Raw genomic sequence first — 22,315 nt, forward strand, 5'->3', positions numbered from 1 at the left:
TTGAGAAGGAAAGAATTTACTTGGCTTACACATTCACATTGCAGTCAATCACTAAAGGAAGTCAGGACAGGAACACAAACAAGGCAGGAACCTGGAGGCAGGAGCTGATGCAGAGGCCTTGAAGGAATACTGCTTACTGACTTGTTGTCATGGCTTGTTGTGCCTGCTTTCTTATAGAATCCAGGACCAACAGCCTAGGTGTGGCACCATCCACAATGGGCTGGGCCCTCCTCCATCAATCACTAATCAAGAAAATGTTCTACAGGCTTGCCTGCAGCTTGATCTTATGGAAGCATTTTCTCAGTTGAGAGCCCCCTTCTCTGATTACTTTAGTTTGTGTCCAGTTGACATTAAACTAGCCATGACAGTACATCATCACTCCTTAAGTGGCTTTGTGTAAAATGAGTGTATAGAAGGAGACGGAAGGAACTGAGCCTTGGGTGAGCAAAGAGAACAATTTTTAGGGAGGTGAACAGGCTGAAATGCATTGTGCTTCACACTTTGCCAAGTATAACACTAACGGATTCCATTCACACACTCCTTGTGAACAAGGCATGGTCTCATATTAAATTTGAAGAAACCGAGGTGGAGTAATTTATTCAAGCTCATCTATCCATTACAGAAACATTGGCAGTCAGGACACAAACCCATGTATGACTTGCTATGAAGTCTGCACTTACTGCACTATTGTCTTATGTGACCATTATAAGAAGAAAGAAAGTGTTCCTTTAGTTTTAAAGACACACATTTTCTTAGAAGGGAGGTTAGCAGAACAGTTGTTGGTTAGGATAGGCAGGTCATGTAGGTAAGGTTGCTGCTATCTTTACCTATATGAGCACAACTGAAATGGGGGATTTTATATATTTCCTGTTGGAATTCCAGTCCTAGTGAATGGACAATTTTTTAAAATAAAGCATATTCAAGAGCCAGAGTAAATCTTACAACATTGTTTTTCTTAATTTCAAGGTGAATGGGTGACAACTTTAAAAAAAAAAAAAGAAATAAAACAAACCCCAAAATGGCTAGTATTCATGCCCTTCAAAGTAATTAGCAACTTTCATAAGTGATTGGAATAAAACAATTATTGTCATTGATCAGCTCTGAATAGATAATTTTAAACAAAGTCATTGTGTGCTCAGCAGATTACAGCTTGTTAACCGGCAAGTTCTAAATGACCTCTTAAGCTAGTCAGATCAGTGATGCATATTCCTCATTAAGTACCATCACATCGTAAGTGGTCTTATAAATAATGTTTATTTTAAGCACTGAAACAAATGGCAAAACCTTGGTACATCAAAAGCCATCTGCCTACAGAAAAGATTTGCCTCCACTACGTTTATCTTTATTCCCCCCAATCCATATAGTCTGAATGTCAATGGAAGAGGAACAAAAGTCTTTTTTCCTAAAATAGAAGTGAAGGAGGCCTGGAAAGCAGACCTGCTGACAATGTCCTCCCCAGTTCCAATGCCCTGGTGTACATCATTAGATCAAGGCAGCACTCGCTCATCCTCAGCTCTGCTCACCTTTCCTTCTCTCTGAGTCCATGGAAGTGCTTTGCTTGGTAACTGTAGCAACAAGCGTGAAGAGCCATGCCTCTGCTTGGTAAAGGAAGCATCACGAGGCACACACTTGACACTGTCTAACACAGTCCCTTCCGATCTTGAGGAACCTTTCTTTGTGTGACTAAGACTATGCTCTTCACTCTGTAGCCACAGGAACATAACACCATTTCCAGTCTAGGACACGGCAGTATCCTCCTCCTAATTTAGTAATGTATGTCTTTTTAATCGCCACAGTTGTTCCTGTAAATCATGCTTATTGTGTGGCACAATAAATATGAACAGAATTATAAGTAGTCTAAAGGACTGAGATGAAGCTTTATATATGACATATTTAACCACTTTTAAGTAAAGTCACTATATAATTTTCCTTACACTCGTCATGTTTTAGACATGAAAGAAAAGAAACAACAATTGATACTGTGACATATTAATTCATAACTGTAAGAGTAAGTGAGTCACTAAAGTTATAGTACTTTGCAAATCTGTTTTAAGTCATTTTTAGTGCTCAACTTGCAGTTCTGCTGTTATTTTCCATAAAGCGAGCACTTCAATCTGAACTGAAGTGATTGGGTGCTAAAATCAAGACAAATCACTCCAAATAAGAGTCTGCTGACCCTCTTCCAGTCCTAGTCGCTTTGCTAAGTAATGACAGCTGATGGAGAAATCACTATACAAGTGTTCCAGGACAAAAGGGATTCTTCAGGAAACAATCAATTACATTTGTCCTCCAGTCCATCCCTACCATAGTGCCTACACACGGAATTTAAACATCTTAAATATCACCAGCAAAAGCAAAAATGACCTCTCCTAACAAGGGTGCTCAGTCTTTAGTGATGTAGAGAAAAGTTATTTAAAGCAAAGGACTTCCTTTTTGAAACTCTATGCATAGGAACCAATAATAGGGAGGGGCAGCGTTGACTGATTATCCTGAGATATTTATTTAAGCACCTTCCATAAGTCAAGCATTGGAAACTGAAGAATGAAGGGTCTGTCTCTGGGCCCCAAGGGACTTCCAACATAGCTGTGGTGGGGGCTGGTATGTAAATTAGGAAGAATAATAAAATGTTTCCAATTTTAATGGAAAAACACATCTATGGTGAAGTAGAGAAATAAAAATTCAGAGAGTGATTGAGTCTACAGGGAAAGGGGGATCGCAAATCCTGCAGAAAAAAAGGTGATCCCTTAAAATTACAGCAAGTTAGGATGTTAATATCTATTATAGGAAGCAAAAGAATATTCATGCACTTTGTTCTTCATTAGAAGTATGACTTGCTGGGCGGTGGTGGTGGCGCACGCCTTTAATCCCAGCACTCGGGAGGCAGAGCCAGGCGGATCTCTGTGAGTTCGAGGCCAGCCTGGTCTCCAAAGCGAGTTCCAGGAAAGGCGCAAAGCTACACAGAGAAACCCTGTCTCGAAAAACCAAAAAAAAAAAAAGAAGTATGACTACTTACTTAGTACTGGCTGCAAATAAGTCTTTACAACTGCTCTGTTCCACCAGCCTCTGATTACTGACTAACATTTGTCAGGTTAGAAAAGTTTCTAAAGTATCACCAGTAGAAAACCCACTTCTAAGTAAATTCAGTTCTGGTCATTGATTGCTGTGATTAGCTAATCTTAAAAATCATTATTTGTTAGAGGATTATTTACAGCCTCTACACAAGTCAGCCTTGTTCCTACCTGTGACAAAGTGAACTCATCAAAAGCTTCTGAAGGGAGTCTTTAAACTTCTTGTAGAGGTGTGTGTGTGTGTGTGTTTTACTAGGGACTAAACCTATGTCTCATTGTATACTAAGTAAGTACTCCACTACTGAACTATATCACCAGCTGGTTATTTTTTTTTTTTTTATTTTGAGACAGAATCTCACTAAATTCCTCAGGCTGGCCTTAAATTTGTGATCCTCCTGCCTTGGCTTTTCAGCTCACTGAGATTATAGGCCTGTGCCATGAGGTATGTAAAGAGATGTTTTTATTATAAATTTTCTATAGTAATCCTCAGATAAATCCCTGAGTGCCTTTAGTAAACCATTTCAGCCTCTAGGTAATGTCCCAATAGCCTCTCTCTTCACTTAATTCCACTGCACTCATACCTCAATCTTCCCTCTTGGGAAGTCATGTCTAGAAAAAAAGAGGTAGGGGGATATAGTATAGCTTATGGTAGAATGCTGCCTGGCTTGCATCATTCTCTGGGCTCATCCCCAACACTATGAAGCAGAGAAAGAATACAGAATTCTCAAAGAGAGGCTTTATTTGAAAAGATTATTGTCTGTATAACAATTTTTGGAGAAGAGAAAGAAGAAGGCTTTTTCAATTCCTCAAGACCTACTGTAGCTAGAGTGAGTTGAAGGACAGCTTGGGTAGCTGAGACTGTCTCAAAGACTACAGAGAGGACTGAGGATTCAGGAGAGAGTCAGGTACATGTGCTCTGGGTATGCAAAGGCCTAAGGTTTTATCCTCAGTAAAGCTAAAAACATAAACAGCAACAAAGCACTACTGCAGGGATGAAGAAAGATGATTCCAGCAGTTGACAGAGGTAAAGAGCTACCTCAGGAAGATGGTGTGGATGGGAAGATTTGCAAGTGTGCTGAGAGCTTTTCCTTTATGGACAGTGTGAACAAGGCTGGAGGACACCTGATATGGGCAAGTAGGAAAAAGGATGGTACAACAGAGCAATATATCACTGGACAGCACTTTACCCACAGCCAGCCTCTTCTTGGGAGATTAAGGAGATGGTATAGGTCAAGTCAGGGACCTGAGGGATGAATCAGACTAAGAGTAGTTTGATGATAAATGCTTTGCTGTCATGGTCAGTGAGTACAAAGAGGTAAGTTGGGAGATTTTAAGAAAGGGGTGATTTTACCAGGGATATGTTAAACTTGGCCTTGCCACAGATGAAGAAGCTTGACACCAACCATTCATGTGTCTCATTCAAGTCAGGGTAGGAAGAATGTGCATGCTCTTCTCTACATGCAAACAAGCACAAAGACTTTCTTTTCCTAATGTGTTTGATCCCTGGGATTACAAGACTCCAGGGAGAACCTCAACATTTCCCACCAATTCATATCAAAGACAAACTGACAATGGATCACACTTTTAGTATGATGCTGAAGACATAGGTGCCTTCTAATGGCCATATCCATGTTAAGCTTCTTACACAGTTCTTTTTCAGGTTAAGGGAACCTCAGTTCAGTCAGATGAGAATTCATTATGAAGATCTGGGGCTAAATAAAAGACACAAGTATGTGTTATTCCATCCCTGTCTTCTGGGCTTCTCTTTAGTTACTAAGGGTTAGTAGGATGGGGCAGAAGATCTGTCATCATCCCTCTGGGGTCTACAGAGATATCTAAGGCTTTGGGCATTAACTGTATTACACTCTCCAGTGGAGCATGGTGTTTCACATCTGTAATGCTAGCACTCTGGACGTTAGAGCAAGAGGATCAGGAGTTCAAGGCCAGTCTTGACTACATAGTGAAAGCTATGTGAGACTATTTCTTTCTTTCTTTTTTTTTAAAAGCAAAACTGTTGTAGGTTCTCAAGAATTTGTTAATTATTACTTTAGAGACACATCTGACATGAAGTAAGCAGATAAGAATCTGAAAGTCTCCATGTTTGAGTCTATGGTAGCACTGCACAGAGAATGGAAACCCATACATTCTCAGATTAGTGCATGCCATGAAGAAAGAAAATAGTGCTTTCTTGTGTGGATGCTCCTGAGAAAAATGGTATCCTACACTTGGAGTTCTTGTTTCCAGCTAATGCCATGTCTTCCTCTCATCTGGGTTCTCACCAGCTCCAGGGGAACACGAAGATGCACAGTTACTAGAGAAGGCCTGTTTCAGGCTCCATGACTCCACATAGAAGACAGCAACCTTTCCAAGAGCAGCATACAGATTCAGAAGAAATGTTAACCAGGTGCTCTTATTCAGCACATGGCTTTAAAAAAGAATTTGCCACCTTGCCTGGCCCAAAGCAAAATGTGTTCTCTGCAGAAGTAAGAACTAATATTAATCAAATAGAACACAATCAGGCAATGTATGTCTTAGAAGCAGTAATAAAATTCAACTGAGAAATTTCCCTATATATAATAATTTATCAATTAAGCTATAACTACATTGTTTTAAATAAAAGGAATAAATTTTTTCAGCTTATTGCCAAAATCAAACATATGGTGGCTATGTTCAGCTTGTTTGTTTGTTTGTGTGTGTGTGTGTGTCCCTGTAAGTACAGGTGTGTGAAGGTGAGCATTCACATAGAGGCTAGACGTAGATGTTGGGGTTTCATCACTCTTTCTGCACCCTCCCCCTCTTCCTGAGACAAGGTCTCTCAGTGAACCCAAAGCTCATCAATTGGCTATGCTGGCTACCTAATGAACTTTAGGGTCCGCCTGTCTCCCCCCTGCCAGCACTGGGGTTATAGAAAAGAACCACCACCATGCTCAGTTGGTCACAAGAGTTCTGGGGATCAGAACTTGGTTCCTCATGCTTGCAAGTCAAACATTTTACCATCTAAGTCATATCATCAGGCCTAGTCATCTTTCTATTAGATAATCAGCACATAAAAATAAACACAAGAAATGATAGAAAAAGTATCTATGCCAGAAACAAACTTTATTACTGTTAAATCATATGAATAATTTTTAATTACCTTATATGAGACAGGATTCTTAGATCTCAGAGTCATGTTCATCTATTTACCATGATATATCACATGACCTATCGACACTGATGCATTACTTCATTAATATTTGTGGTCTTTCTTCAGCTATGGCTCAGAAATCTCTGACATCGTACAGCATAGGCATTTACAACTCCGTGACTTACATTTTGCTCTAATTTACAATGCTGCCATGTGTTTAGTATAGCGAACTTTTTAACTAGTGTTCCTTCCCACCTTTCCATTAGCATATCAATCAAATTTGCATTACTCTGCTTTGCTCGTTTTATTAAAAGGGAATTCAGGGCACAATTGACTTTTCATTTGTTTAACAAGTGAAGAAATATTTACCCTGACAGCCATTTCATTGTAGAGATTCATCTTCATATTATAATACGCTGCCTGTGAATCAAGAAAAAAGAAAAGATGGCATAGATTTCAGTTATACAGACAGTGCAGCCTATTTTTACATATAAAGGATAAGAATCTTTATACATAATACATAATAAGAGTTCTGGGCTTAGAAAATGAAATCAAACTTTGTATTGAAGAGATAGGCTTCCTAATACATAATGCAAGCTTAACCAGAAAAATCTATGGTAGTCAAACTCAGAGCTAATGGAGATATATGATCATAAAATGCTCTCCGCTGAGTTTGCTAGTCAATGGTGCTCTGCTGAGAATAGAATAACAAAGCAGGAATAGTCACAAGTGCTGGTGACACATCGTACGGTATGATTTATTCACTGGGGTTCTCTTAGCCAAAACTCACAGGAACATAAAAGGAATTCATATTTCAAGACGTCGGGTTTAATGAAAAATTCAAAGAAATGCTGTCTTCAGTCGAAACCGTTCAAGGATACGGATGCAGTGATGGGGCAAAATTGTGCCTTCCAACCATCTATGTGAGAAGCTATGTGCTTAGCTGCCTCCTGAGTCAGCCTTGGGAATTTTGTTTCATTTAGTATTCATTTTACCTCCATAAAACCACAAATATAATGATACCACATTACAGCAAATCCCTTGGTAGAGTGAATATTTCCTAAACTCTTAGTTTCTTTCTAAGAAAGACACTCTCTCTATTAATACCCAAAACTACACTATATAAAGAAGCATTTAGCAATGGTTCTTATTTTAATGAAATCGCTGTCTTAATTAAAATTTCCCTATCTGCTGTCTTCTAATTAAAAGAAAAAAATCACAGAGCTTACAACAGTACAATTAACAGTAAAAGCATTTACATATATATTTTTTTCAGCATAAAATTGTTGACACAAAAACACAACTCTCACCTCAAAGCAAAGAGTTAGTTTACTCTGGAGCCAAATATGATTGACCATAGCTTAGGAACCCAGATTTAGGTTACCTCAAATTCCATGTTCCAATGTGGTAACAGCTTGATGAAGTTTTAATAGTTACAGAACAAAGAGAGTCATAAAGCTAGACACTTTTAGAAATCATTGGTGGCTACATCAGGTAGGAGGGTAACAGCAAAGCAGGGAAATCATTGCTACAGGCCTCAGGTCTTTCCATTTCACCCTTAGCCTTTGGTTGGTGGAAACCAGAGACTTTTTGACATACTCTGAAAGGTTTTATATGTTAGTCAAAAGGATGTTAGGTCAGACAGAGAGGTGGGCAAAGAATGATTATTAAGGAGTCTGAAGATGCCAAGACAAATTGTAACTATGCTCTGGACCTGCAATGTCACAGCCTCTGCCAGTCCAACCAGCTAACCAGCCTTGCAGAACAACAGCCAGTGTAAGGTGTGGTTCTTCTCAAGAACTCCCCTTTATGATACACAACTTTACGCATTTTTCTCCAATCAGAAGTTATGCAACTAATAGAATTTTACCCTAGCTTATGAGTATTACGTTTTCTGGACAGAAAAAATAGAAAGATAAACTCAGTCCTCTATCATAGGTACTTCTTCCTCATGACAGACAAGAATCCATACAAAGGGCTTTCCTGTAATTAGCCTGTGTGAGTTTCTTGGCGTTGTTTGAATCTTAGATGGTCTTTTAATAAAAAACCCAGAGCCAGGTATCAGGGTGAAAGCTGAAAGATCAGAGAAGCAGAACAGCTAGCTACTAGTTCTTACCTCTACGAAATCCTCAGTCCAAAGAAAGTGAGTTCCTGTTTCTTCACACCTTATATACTTTTCATTGTCCTGCCATGTTACTTCCTGGGATTAAAGGCCTGTGTGCTTCTTAAGCAAGGACATGAGATCTCAAGTGCTGGGATTAAAGGTGTGTGCCACCACTGCCTGACCTCTATGTCTAATCTAGTGGCTGCTCTGTCCTCTGATCCTCAGGTAAGTTTATTAGGGTATATAATTTATCACCACAGTCTGGTCTGATCCAGAGCAAACTGAAGATTTGCAAGGATATATGATTCCTCAACAGTCTGAGCAATTAAAAGACAGTGGGCTGTGATGTGTTATTTACATTACTGTCTTTAACTTCTCTATCTTCCTTAAAGCAAATGTGGCATAATTCTTGTCATTTGAGATGAATTAAAATACTTGATTTCATATTATATTTATCAAATCTTGCTGAAGCTGACATTATCATGAAATGCATATATGTGTATATTTCTATATATGTGTTTTCATATAACAGTTTTTCTTTTAACTAAAAATAAAAAATTCACAGAGCTCACAACAGTAAAACTAACAATAAAAGCATTTACATATCTATTTTTTTCAACATTAATATTGTTGACACAAAAACACAACTCTGGCCTCCTGAAAAAAACTATTCCTGGAAACTATGTCTTCCAAAAAGTTTCAATCAGAAAAAGTTGTTCTTGCCAGTATATATGAGTGTTATTTTAAAGTAGTGTGTGAGCTTTTGAGTGTTATTTTAAAGTAGTGTGTGAGCTTTTGAACTCCAGACAAATTTAAACCATGACTTTATGTGTTTGTTAAGTGATTTTTATGTGTGGGTTCATGTGGAGGTCAGAGGACCACCTATGGGAGAAGTCAGTCCTCTCCTGTGGCCCAAGGATATACAACTTGGGTCATCACACTTGGTGGCAAGCACCTTACCCACTGGCCCTCGACTTTATCATCTGTGTGACTTTGAAAAAAGTTTCTGTAAGTCTCCTGGTCTAGACTCCCATCCTTTAAAAAGGTATTATATGCTTCATTGAGCTGTTGTGAAGATCAAAAGAGATAAAGTAATTAAGGCTCTGGGGATATAGTTGATAGGAAAGACTCACAGCAGTGTTGAACAGGTTGTGTGTGTGTGGAGTTATACATTTAACTGCATAAAAGGATGAAGTTTTCATGAACTAAAGCAGGGAGAGGTGGCCTCTGGCCTGACAATTGTAAAGTCTGTACTTCAGAGGCAGTGTTATACTGAGCCTGCTTACGTGCCCACTCTTGTTTATCTTTTAGAACAGGATGCCTGCATGTGGAGCATCATCACATGAATTGGCCAAAACTGGCTTCTTGTAAGATGGCAGCCAGACTGATCAGCAGATAGCCTTATTTCATTATAATCTTGCTTACAGGCTAAGCGGCTCTGACAGTAGACAGCTACTTTGAAGAAGGGTGGAAACCACCTTGTTTAAAGGAGCAGGAGGAGGCAGGGCCTGAATTCCCAGAAAAGATATGACCGTCCCTAACCTAATTTCTGTTACTCCATATCTAAGACCTGTCACCCCCAAAGGATCAAGGAAGCTTGATTTTCAAGCCTATGTCTCAAGTTCATGGCCAACAATAAATTCCTAGATTACCAAATTCCTATTCTTATGTGAGTCCCAGATTGCCTAGTCTGGAAGCTTTTGAAAATAACCTCTGAACAGCATCAGATACCAGTGTCTCCCTTAAAATGCCAAACCTAGAAGAGTTGATCAGAGACAGACACCGGAACAGTGGTTATCAGCAACTTGGGGAAGCGCCCGCCGATAACTATTCGGGAAATGTTCTGGAGATAGAATAGAGTTGGCTACATAAAAGTAGAATGAATGAGTCCAGATAGATGGCTCAGATATTAGGAACCCATACTGCTCTTCCAGAGGATCTGAGTTTGGTAGTCCTTAGCCCCCTTCACTGCTGTAACTCCAGGTTAAGGTGATCAAACACCCTCTTCTGTCCTGTGCAGGTACTCACATGCACATACCCACTAATATACATATGTACACATAATTAAAAATAAAATATTTTTTAAAATATGAATGCCTTTGAATAGTAGAGTTAAAATGATTAAAATGTTACATTTTATTATATATTTCATCTTTAAAAACACTCAGAAATTGTATTTGAACTGTGTACTTCTATATACAATCTCAGAGATGTAGGTAGACATTTCATATTTTCATAAAATTTCAGTTTATCTTTGTTTTTCTATTCTGAAAAACATTGTTATGTTAATGTTTCCATGCAGTTGGATAAGCAAAGGATATGGTAGCAGCCCACATAAGGAAAACTAAAAGCTATTGCAACTTTCCAGCAAACACAATTTTTATTTTCCTTACTATTTTCTACTCTTCTATCCCTTTATTATTGAGACACCAAGTTCATTTTAAATAGGAAAGTGATAGCTCTGTCATAATGACTACCCATAGGAAGAGTACACTGTTCCACTATAATGCAGCTATGGCACCCACTCACTGATGGTCAACCAGTGTTTCTGGGTAAACTCCAGAAGCAAATGAAGGGAGCTGGGAGGAAGAACAGGGAAAGAAGACTGACACCCCAGTTATAGGACAAGAAAGATTCTCCCAGATCAAAGGACAGCACTTGGGCATATCAATTTCCTGTGGCCTTTGCCGTATTACTTGTGAGATCTGCCTATGGAATGCATATTCCTTTTGAAAATGTGCTTATTTGTCTTCTGTGTGGCTGATACTCAAGTCGACTTTTTATTTCGAAAAACTGGACCAAAGTGGTCATATTTGTGATTTATAACAGTCGTCTTTTTTTTAATTTGCTGGTCACTGGTTCTGCTCAGTAAACAACTGTGCTGTGGGTATGGCAAGGCTCTGAACATCATGCTGCTTCTGAGAAGCATTTGAGCCCTTAGCTTCACAGTGGCTATGCCTGTGTAAGCCTTGGGCCCACAGTGGCTATGCTTGTGTAAGCCTTGGGCCCACAGTGGCTATGCTTGTCTATTTTACTTTGAAGACAGAGTCCCTTACTTTATCCATCCTTTCTGGTCATTCCCTGAGCATGGTCAGGTCTTTCCCCCCAATACTGTAAATTTTCATACCCACTTCTTATTTTTACTTCATTCAGACACCTTCATCACACTGATTTTTACAAATAAATGCTTTTATTGAGTCCTTAGTGATTAAAAAAAAAAAGACCTTCACAAATTCCCAGTTGTGTAAGGTAAAATACCTTACCTGGGCTGATTGATGTAATGAACACACTTGAATGTTTTTATTTCCAGGAGTGAGTGTGATGACGTTCTAAGGCTCAGCATGTAGCACCTAACTTTCATTTCTCTAGCAGCATAATGACTGTTGGTAAGAATATGTCCACATTGCTTTGTCTCTGCCTCTTCGCCCGTCTGTCTGCATCTCTTGAAGTAATTGGTAGTGGGGAGTCAGATAACTGAGAACTCCTCTTGTACTGGGCAAGTATAACAATCAAAGTTCATCAAATCAAGTATCAAGGTTCCCTCACCCTTCTCTTTAACAGCTCCTTTCCTTACCCTCAGCCTGATTCCTCCACTGTTCTCAACCTTAGTGCTCCTGCCTGAACCTCTCCAGTCCCTTCTGGCTGCACAGAGTCACTCTCTGGTTTTCCTGAAAGCATGTATAGGAGAATCTGCCCTTTCTCCTACTCCAAGTACTACCAACTGGAACTTCAAGTTAGAACTTCCCTAGCTCCAGTGGGTTCTGGGAAATGGTTTCCAAAACCAGAAAAGAAAAAACAACAAAATGGAACCTCAAACTTTTTTAAGTTATATTTTTAATGACAAACATGTATAACACTTGCTTCTGTGTCAGCCTATAAAGTAATGTTTTCACACACACACACACACACACACACACACACACTACCATATTTTCTTTTCTTGTGCCTCAGCTCTTTGTCGCCCCTCCTCCTCTTCTGCTATGTCACATGTGCTCCGTGTTCCCAGCTCCCTTCTTGGTGACACCATGGGAAAGAAGTTCTGACTGCCAGCTGAAGGTCCTCCTCATGGGAAGTGCCATTGTGCCTAGCCTTTGCACCTTTACCTAAGCAGCACACTTCACTCCCTGAGCTTGCCATGCCAGACTGCCTCAGTCCAGGTGCTTCCTGGCCAGTTTACCTCCAGGTTCCCTTAACGCACTCACTCCAGCCCAGCCAGGGGCAGCTAGAAACACTCCACTCCTGTCTGAAATCCATATCCCAGTTTCCTCTATTTCACTCCTATTTAACTTTAGAGGATAAATTTCTACTAAGGGTTTTCTCACTTGAAACGGTCAGCTATCTAGTCTCCTTTCTTTTTAGCTTACATCTTTTATGTGTGGTACATGGTGCTGCAGAAACAAAGAAGAAGGCTTTCCTTTGTTGGTAAACATTTTGATAGAAATCAAGAAAAGATGAGTTTCCAGAACCAAATAGCTAACTCATTCAAAAGCACAGCCTTTAAAGTAACACATGCTCATAATCATTTCATAATGTGTGGCCATTAACTTTACCAAGTGACTGGCAAACACAGTCAGAAGGAAGATTTAGAAGTCATGTACACTCAGAGGGCAGCTAAGAGTAGCTTTGCTGTTTTCCACATCACTGCCACTCTGAGTTCATGATTAATCATTAAAGTTATTTATTATTAAGTAATCATGAAGGTATATGCTTTGCTTTGTTTTCAGGTAACTTGTAACAATAAGTTTGGTACCACTGATTTCTAAAATAACTCTTATTTTTTGCCATAAAAACTAAAACCAACTATATTTTTCATGATTGTGATGAAAATTAACAGAATTTTACATGAATAACTCAGAGCTCTAAGTCTATTTATTTGAAGTTTAAGGCTCTGAAGAGAAAGAATCATATATTTCCCTCTTTTCTCTGACACTGAAGGTGAAGAATGCTGCCTAGATTGCAATTGATTTGGAAATCTCACCAAATCTTCGGAAAATACTGAAGCAATGGGATATTTTCACATGTATTGAAGAAGCATTTGTCTAATGCAAAAAAATTACATACAAACAGTTATGGCAATCTTTTATTAGTTTAAAATTAGTGGCATTTTTATATAGTTTTTTCGTTTTATAATAAGAACAAATTGGCATTTATTGTAACAACACACAATGAAATCTGAGAGTTGATTTTTTTTACTCCTTTTAAAGTCAATAAAAATTCTTTTCCTTGTTATTCAGCTAAATGTTCTATCAAAATTAATCCTTGTAAGAAATGTAGATTAGTTAGCTATATATTAATATTGTGAGCCTTTAATTTCTAGCAATGTAGTAAATAATTTTTATAATTTGAACAATAATGTTTTAAAACCACAACTATCTTTATCAGTTAAATTGTTCTACCTTAAAGCTATGAATACACATGTCACTGACCAGATAATCACAATTTAAAAGATAAGACTAAGTTACATGCATTTATTTCATAATAAAATATCAAATTAATTATATATTACAATAGTCTTTATAGTTTCAAACTGCTCTCAGGTTGTGTTAAAAAAAGAATATTTGATATAGTACATAACATTAATTATATAATGGCAAAGTATAGAAAAAGGCAATTTTAAAAATAAATCATTTTGTACGAAAACTGTCCTGTACAGTTTATACTGGTAAGTCCTATCAGGGCACAAATTCTGAGGGCTCTAAAAAGGAGAGAGAAAAGGGCAACCTGCCCTGCTTCTGTTGCCTACAGAATTATTACCTTAATCAGGCATGGTAATGAACACCTATAGGACATGGCCTGGTTAGGATACCCAGGAGGCTGAGAGGAGGGCCAAGGATTTCAGGCTATCACAGACAGGCAGCATAGTAAGACCTAGTCTCCAAAAATACATAAATAAAAAAGGAAGAAAGGTATTTTTATTTGACTATTTCTAAAGCAATGTACAATAAGAATAAACTATATAGACTATTCTATGGTTGAAGAGAAAAAATAAGGAAAGCCACTTAATACTCATTAAAGGACAATCCCTCAAGAGGACATAACAATTCTAAACCTGTATGTACCAAATACAGGTGGACACAATTTCATAAAGGAAAAATACTACTAGATTGGAAACCACAGATGAATCCAAACATAATGAATGATATTAGGTAACTCTACCATCCATTCTCACCATTAGACAGGCTATCTGGACAAAAACTCAACAGACATCATAAATCAAACGGACCGAACAGAAATCTAACTCTACTAAAGAATATACACGACTCTCAGCAGCCCATGAAACTGTCTTTAAATTGACTATTTATTAAGACACAAAAAGTCTCAATAAATACAGAAAAGCTGAAACAACACCCTGAATTCTCTCTGATCACTCGGAATATAGCAGGCTATTGACAGGAAGAGAAAGCACAGAAAGTACACAGATTCATGGAGATTAAGCAACACACAACTGAACAATATGAGTGGGTCAAGGAAGAACTAGGGTAGGCAATTTTATGGTTCCTAGAGCTGAATAAAAATGAACACCACAATCGATGGGTCATAATGAAGGCAGTCATATGAGAGAATTTATAGCACTAATTGCCTACATCAAAAATTTTGAGAGATTTCAAATTAATAAGTTAATGCAACTTAAGGCATTGGAAAAACAAGAATAAGCCAAATCCCAAAACAGTAGACAGGAAGAGAGAATGAAAATCTGGGAATAAATTAATAAAATAAAAATTAAAAGACAATACAAAGAATCAATGAAAAATTGGCCCTTTGAAAAGATAAGACTGGAAAACTTTTAGCCAAATTAACCCAAAACAGAGAAAACCCAAAATAATAAAACTTAAGAAAAAATAGAAATAAAAAGGAGTCATTACAACACATACCAATGAAATTCAGAGAATCATAACATGTTTAAAATTTTTCTCTTCTGATAAATTTGAAAATCTAAAAGAAACTGAAATTTTCTAGATGTGTAAAGCATTCACAAATCAAACCAAGATGAAATAAGTAACTTATCGTAGCCAACAATGCAATTAAAGCAGTAATAAAAAGTCTCTCAGATATAAAACAAGCAAACAAACAAACAACACAGGACCAGATGGGGCTTCTGCAAAGTGCCACCAGAATGTCAAAGAACCAACACCAACATTACTCAAATTATTCCATAAAATATAAAAGGAAGGAAGGCTTCTGAACTGTTTTCATGAGGCCAGAATTCCTGAGTCCCAGTGCAGATAAAGATACAGAAAGAAAGGAAGGAAGGAAGGAAGGAAGGAAGGAAGGAAGGAAGGAAGAAAAGAAAGAAAAAGAAAGAAAGAAAGGAAGGAAGGAAGGAAGGAAGAAAGAAAGAAAGGAAGAAAAAGGAGGGTGGGAGGGAAGGAGGGAAGGAAAAAGGGAGGGAGGGAGAGAGGGAGGGAGGAAGAAAAGGAAGGAAGGGAGGAGGGAGAGAGGGAAGGAGGAATGAAAGGAAGGAAGGGAAGGAGGGAGGGAAACAGGGAGGGAGGGAGGGAAAGAAATAAAGAAAGAGGAAGGGATAGGGAAAAGAAAGAAAAAGAAAATGAAAGTTGTGGTCCATTTTCCTTGAGGAACACAGTAAAATGCTAGCAAATCAAATTTGAGATCATATTAAAAAGATCATTCACCATGACCAAGTTTAGTAAATCCCAGTGATGCAGGTCTGTTTCAATATATGTAAGTCAATAAATTATACTTATCACACAAATGGACTAAAAGACAGAAACCACATGATCATCTATTAGAGAAATGTCTTTGAAAAATCTAACATCTCTTCATGAGAAAATTCACGGAGAGAATAGAGATGGAAGGAGAACACCTCAGTATACATAACTACCTACCTGCAACATCATACTAAATGGAGAAAAACTCAAAACATTCCCACTAATATTAGGAGCCAGATAAGGAAGCCCACTGTCTTCTATACAATATAGTACTTGATATCTTAGCTAGAGCAATAAGACAAGAACAGGAAATGAAAAGAAATAAATAATTAACAAACAAACAACAACAACAAAAAAAAACAGGAAAAGAAGAAGTTAAGAAATCCTTATTTCCAGAGGATAGGATTCTATACATAACAGACCCAAAAAACTCAGTGCTAATAAATAGTTTCAGCAAAGAGGAAGTATATTAAATTAATGAACAAAAGCCAATAGCTATCCTGTGCATGGACAACAGACATACTGAACAGAAATCAAGGAAATAATCTCATTCACAATGGTTGAGAGGATCCTGGGGGAGTTGCAGGAGATAAGTGAAAAGTGGATTTGATCAAGCAACACTATATACATGTATGAAAATTTCAAGGAATGGAAAATAATAAAATCGTGGTTTCCACAATGGAGGAGGAGAATAAGAAGGAGGAAGACAAGGAGGTCAAAGAGGAGGCAGCTACTGTCCCAAACATCAGTACCACTAAGTATCCAACTGAAGTTAACCATGGGTGAAGTCACAGAACACAGTGACATAAAGAGGTTGTTAAAAGATTCAGAGAATCCTCTGTAGTATGAACATGTTCCTATCATTGTGAACCAAAGGTGCTGGAGTCCAAGACATCCAACAGGTAGAGAGACTGCCAGAAATTAAAGCAAGTCACTAGGCATGCTGAAACAGAGGTGACAAAAACAGAGTCAGGCAGGAGGCTGGGATTTGTTTAATCACAAGAGAAGCTGGAATAGCTCTGCTCTTATGAGACTACAAAAGCCATTGGAGTGGGGAACACATGATACTGTAGGACTTGATAACCTGTTTTGGTGTCATAGAATTATTTAAAATTTAGAAAGAAATATTCTGGTATAGCAATATTTTGAGGAAATGTCTCTTTGAAACAATAGCCTATTAAAACCTCAGAATTTGATCTTTCCCTTGATGGCAGCTCCAGGCAAGACTAGGCTACTCTGTTTCCTGATGCTCATTCCCAGTTGCTTTTTGTTTTTGAGACAAGGCTCTTTACATAGCCCTGGATATCCTGGAACTCGCTATGTAGACCAGGTCAGTCTAGAACTCACAGAGATCTGCTGCCTGCTTCTGTCTCCTAAAGTGCTAGGATTAAATATGTACCCCACACACCCTTCTGCTCATTCTCATCTTTAACTAAAGCCCATCTCTTTATATACTGCTCTCCTGCTTGGATACCTTTTCATGAGGTGGAAGATGCTGTCATTAATAATAACAGCTATGAAACCTTCACCTCTGTGATCCTTAATCTAGGCTCCCATCCAACGGCTCAGTTTAAAAGATATCTGTTGAATACTAGTTATGATGGACCTAATTGTCTGCTGAGGCAGGACCAATGCCTTAAAAGATTATCACATGGATATGTCCTGATATTAGCATAAACTAACAACCCTCTAAACACAGTTCTCCAAGCCTGAGTATGCTGTCTCATAAAGAACTTACTTTGGTTATCAGGGAGTTTGCTGAGGTGAAAATGCAATTATGTTAGGAGGTTACAAAACAAAAATGGTTTCTCTCTCATGTGAGTGAAAGTTCTGTCTTGATGTTCCATGGCTCTTCACCTCAGGCCTAGTGCAGAAGCAACAGTCTAGCGGTGAAGTCTTGTGACAGAAGAGCAAAAAGCCTCATAAGTGTCAGCTGTGGTGTGACCTATGTCCCATCAGCTCACAACATACGGCCTAGCCTCAAGCCAGTAAGAGAAGGCTGGGGTAAAGTGCAAATGATTTTGAACCATCTAAAACATGAAGGAAGAGATCATCTGTATATTTCACTTCACAAAACATTCCTAGGAGTAGGTGAATGCAATAAGTTGCTCTAAGTTTCCCATTAAAAGGCAGAGAACTATATTCTGAAGGTCACATCTAGTCCTCACCAACCTTCTGCTATTCTCCATACTTCCTGTGCCATGTGATCAGCATCTACACTGCTTTCACTGTTTCCAAATCCCAGCTTATCCCCAAAATTTCATTCACACTGTTTTCTCCAAGGTTAAGTTCAAGGGTCATTTCCTTACCCTGCAGAGACTGCATTAACACAGTTGTTATCTATACATGTCTCAAGAAAAGGGAGACATAGGAGAAATGATATGGGGTTGTCCTCTGGCCTCTAAATGCATGCACACGTGTTCCCAGAGATACAAATATGCATACAAATGCACATAACAAAGCAATATGTACATAGAGATAAAAGAAAAAGTTTGAGAGACAAGAAAGTAGTAACGTGAACTCCTTTCTCTAAGAGCAGAAACCCGAGTGACTACTCTATGGAAGTATTTTGTACCTATTTGTAACTTTTCTATACACCTAAAATTGCTTCAAAATTACTTTTTAAATGGCCTTAAATATCAATAAAAGTACAGTGAATTTTTTAAAGGAAAGCCAGATATCAAAACTGGGAAGAAAAGGGAGACAGCAAAGTTGGGTCTAAAATACAGCACTAAAAGACATCAAAAGAAACGTGTTTGACAGAAAAGATTTGGAGAATGTTGACATTTTTTCGACTTTGAAGGACAAAATGGGTTCAAGTATAAAATAAAAGTTCTCCATTGAAGTAGCATAATTAAGTTCAGATAGAAGCAGAACTCCACCTCCATACACTTTAAAATCAACAATAATGGCTATTCAAATATATACTAAACAAAAGATAATTGCCAAAGTTCCTGGCATTCTATCTGAAAAGTAAAAGAAAATCTCTGGCCTGGCAGGTGAGACACCCAGGGAATTATGGACTTGTAAATATTCTTGCTAAGTTTCTTACCTAAAATGTAAAACACCAACAGAAACAGGCATTTGACTAATTCAAAGGCTTGTATTTTGAATAGTGCATTTATCAAAATCAATTGATGAAAGAAGTTAGACATGCTGTAATCAAACTGATGACCAGTCAGGTCCAGGTTATCTTTGCTTCTTAATAGAAGGAGCATAATAATGTAGCTTAAAAAATTAGTTTTCACTGTCTATCCATTCACAAAAAGGTTCATAAGATAGCATGTACTAAGCATCTTGCGGGGAGAATACAGCAACAATGAGGCACACTGTGTGTCCTGGCAGAAGGTCAATGCAGGATGTCAGCGATGATCAGAGTTGTCACACGTGTAGAACAATGACAACTGCCTAAAGTTATACATATGTGAACTATGGCTCCAAGCACACACAGGCAAGTCTCTGCCTTGCTTGCACAACCTGCCAAGTGGGTATCATAAAAGCCAAGTTTTAAAGAGCATCTTGATATATAAATTTGCAAAATGCCTGGCAAATAGCATTTACTTGTAAATTACCAACCAGCATAAAGACATCCTGCAATCATTTGATGCTTATCAAACCAATTGCAAATATATAGTGATATATTTACAAATATGTAAATATTCAATTAAGTAATATTGGAAGTATTATTTATTCATTTAAAAATAATTTCTTTAAAATTTTTGAAAATAACATTTCTTTCTTTCTTTGTATATATGCATATGTGTTCAATGGCAGGTATGGGAGGTCAGAGCACAGCTTGCAGGATCAGTCCTCTCCTTCACCATGTGGGTTGCAGAGACTGAACTCAGGAATTAGGTTTGGGGACAAGAGCTTTATCCACTGAGCCATCTTACTAGCCTTATTTACTGATTTTTGAAATCTCATTTACCTATAAAACAACTCTGTAGAAAGTATTAAGAAGAGAATGGAGGGAAGCCATGTCTGCATTTACCTAGCTAACATCCTTATGAGCTTGTTGACTGCCTGTCAGAGGAGACAGTCATTGACAATGGGGGAGATTCAAGAATAAGCTACGTGACTGCTTGCAAAGACCTCACTAGAACATCCAGATATTTATTCATCAACACAAAAGTCTCCTAAATGTGCAAAGTGAAAGGTATTAAGATTAAAATAGCTAATGTGGTTTATGTACAATGAAGTTAATCACTTATGGGAAAAATAAGAAGTTTCTTAGAAAAGCCTGCTTTCCAAAATTAAGGTCAGATTTGGCCTTGTGCTCTCCTCTATGCATTGTCGCAACCAGAGGAAGCCCATTTAAAAGCCAGGATTTGCTTTGGCCCATGGTTTTTGTGGTTTTGGTCCAATGGTCACTGGGCACCATTGTTTCTGGGCCATGATCAGGTAGAAATGCACAGCAGAGAGGCACAAAATCGATCACTGAATGGGGCCAGGAAGCAGAGAAAGGGAGGTCGAGGGAAGGCAGATGGGCAAGGAGGGAGGAGGAATAGAGGTGAGGGCTAGAACAAGACAGTTCCCAAAGACATACTCCAAGTGACTTCCTGGAGCTGGACCCTACCTCCTAAAGGTTCCAGAATTTTCCAAACTAGCACCACCACAAGCCTTCAGCACATGAGACTTCTGGGGGACATTTTAAACAGTAACAGTTCATTTATAACTATTTGTCATAAGTAATTTCTAAACTACATGTAAAAACACATCTTACAGAATGTTGAATAACTCAAATCTTGGCATAATATAAAGTTTATATTTACCTCAACAATAAGTTGGTAATGTTTTCTGCCTAAGTAACTTCTCCACCACTTTTGTATAATTGTCACTACCCTGTTCAAGTGCCTACAATGAAAATATGTGTATTAGTATGCGTTCACCAAAACCAAGATGTTCTTCATTCTTTAAAAATATTGTTCTATAATTCACAAGGTCAAATTCAAATTTAAGGTTCTATGTATCTTCATTTTATTTTTATTATTTCTGTTTTATCTTGCTTACTTTTCCCTTTGATACAAAGTCTTAACGACTGGTCTGCAACTCATTATGTAGACCCAGCTTGCCTTGGGCATGTGGAGACCCTCTCAAGGACTCAGATTACAGAGACACATGTCCTACCATGCCTGACTCTATGTAAACTTTTTTTCCTTGACCATAAAAGCTTTTTTTTTTTCACCTTAAGATGAGTTCTCAGCCAGAAAAGGCGTTGCCTGCCAGAGTCAGCAGAAAGAGCCTGACATTTCACACTTGGAGAAAATGAGGCTCATGGTTGCTCAGATTTCCTAATGGCAAACCTTATCATGGGCTAGGACTCTCCCCCATGTCCTTCTACGGCTGGGTTTGGGGACGAATAGGTGATTTATCAGCTGCCCTTGGGTCTTGTGAACATGCTGTGCCATATGCCCTCCAAACTGCCTTCACTGCAACAATATACCCTCCTCAGCTGTCAGCCACAACTAACCGTTACACATCTGGGAAGGTGCTATTTTAAAGAATGAGAACTTACTCTGGGAGATTACTAACCACATAGAGAAAAATAGCACTAAATAATGTTCATTCTTCCTCTTAGGCTTATAATTGTATATTATTTTAACTTCAATAATTTTCATGCCTTATTATTTTATTTTCAACCCTCCCACTCCTCCCCCCTCCCCCGGTGTGTGTGTGTATTGACCCTAGGGTTTCTCACATGCCAGGCAAGTGTTCTACCACAGACCTACATCCCTAACACTGACTCAGGTGTACACTGGGATACCCCGGCTACCCTCTAACTCAGCCTGTAACCCAGGTTATCCTTGAACTTGCAGTCTTCCTGGCTTAGTCTCCCAAATAGCTAGGGACAGGCCTGTGCTACCAGGCACAGATAAAATATAATTGTGTACTATGAACAGTTCAATTGATATGTTGAGAAATAACAGAGGAATTATTGATGAAAATCATGTTAAGAACTTGGGAAAAATAGTTCTTATGTCAACAAACATGTGCCCTTGTGTTTTCTCGTATTCTCCAGTGTTTCTGAGGCATCGCATGAGTCAGGTGAATTTAAAGAATGGCCTTCATGGCCATGATTTTAGATTGCACTGAGGTGAAAATAGAGGCCTTACTTTACAAATTGGAATTTACAGCTCTGGGTAAAATAAGGAAGTGTTGTGAAGCGTACTCCTCAGCCAGCTTTCAGGGTTATTATAAGCCAGGCATATTCTTCCTGTAACTTACCTAGGAAAATATCTGTTCACATGTGAAGTATGCCACCAGGATTGAATTTAGGACCTTGATTACACCAGGCAGGCCCTGTGCTGCTGGGCAGCCTGTACTGCCTATCCTTCCTTAGAATCAAAGA

The 22,315-nt window shown here is 38.3% G+C and overlaps 1 protein-coding gene across 1 annotated transcript in view; it reads right to left on the minus strand.

Annotated features, from left to right (window-relative positions):
* Spata17 (spermatogenesis associated 17) overlaps positions 1-22,315 on the minus strand; it is a 174,574-nt gene that overhangs the window by 130,430 nt on the left and 21,829 nt on the right. Inside the window, 2 exon segments of the mRNA XM_052737958.1 lie at positions 6,565-6,615; positions 20,739-20,820. Coding sequence (XP_052593918.1) covers positions 6,565-6,615; positions 20,739-20,820 — 133 coding nt within the window.

The sequence above is a fragment of the Peromyscus californicus genome, unplaced genomic scaffold, assembly GCF_007827085.1.
Source record: "Peromyscus californicus insignis strain IS unplaced genomic scaffold, ASM782708v3 Scaffold_14__1_contigs__length_90479793_seg_2, whole genome shotgun sequence".
NCBI classification, from domain to species: Eukaryota; Metazoa; Chordata; class Mammalia; order Rodentia; family Cricetidae; genus Peromyscus; species Peromyscus californicus.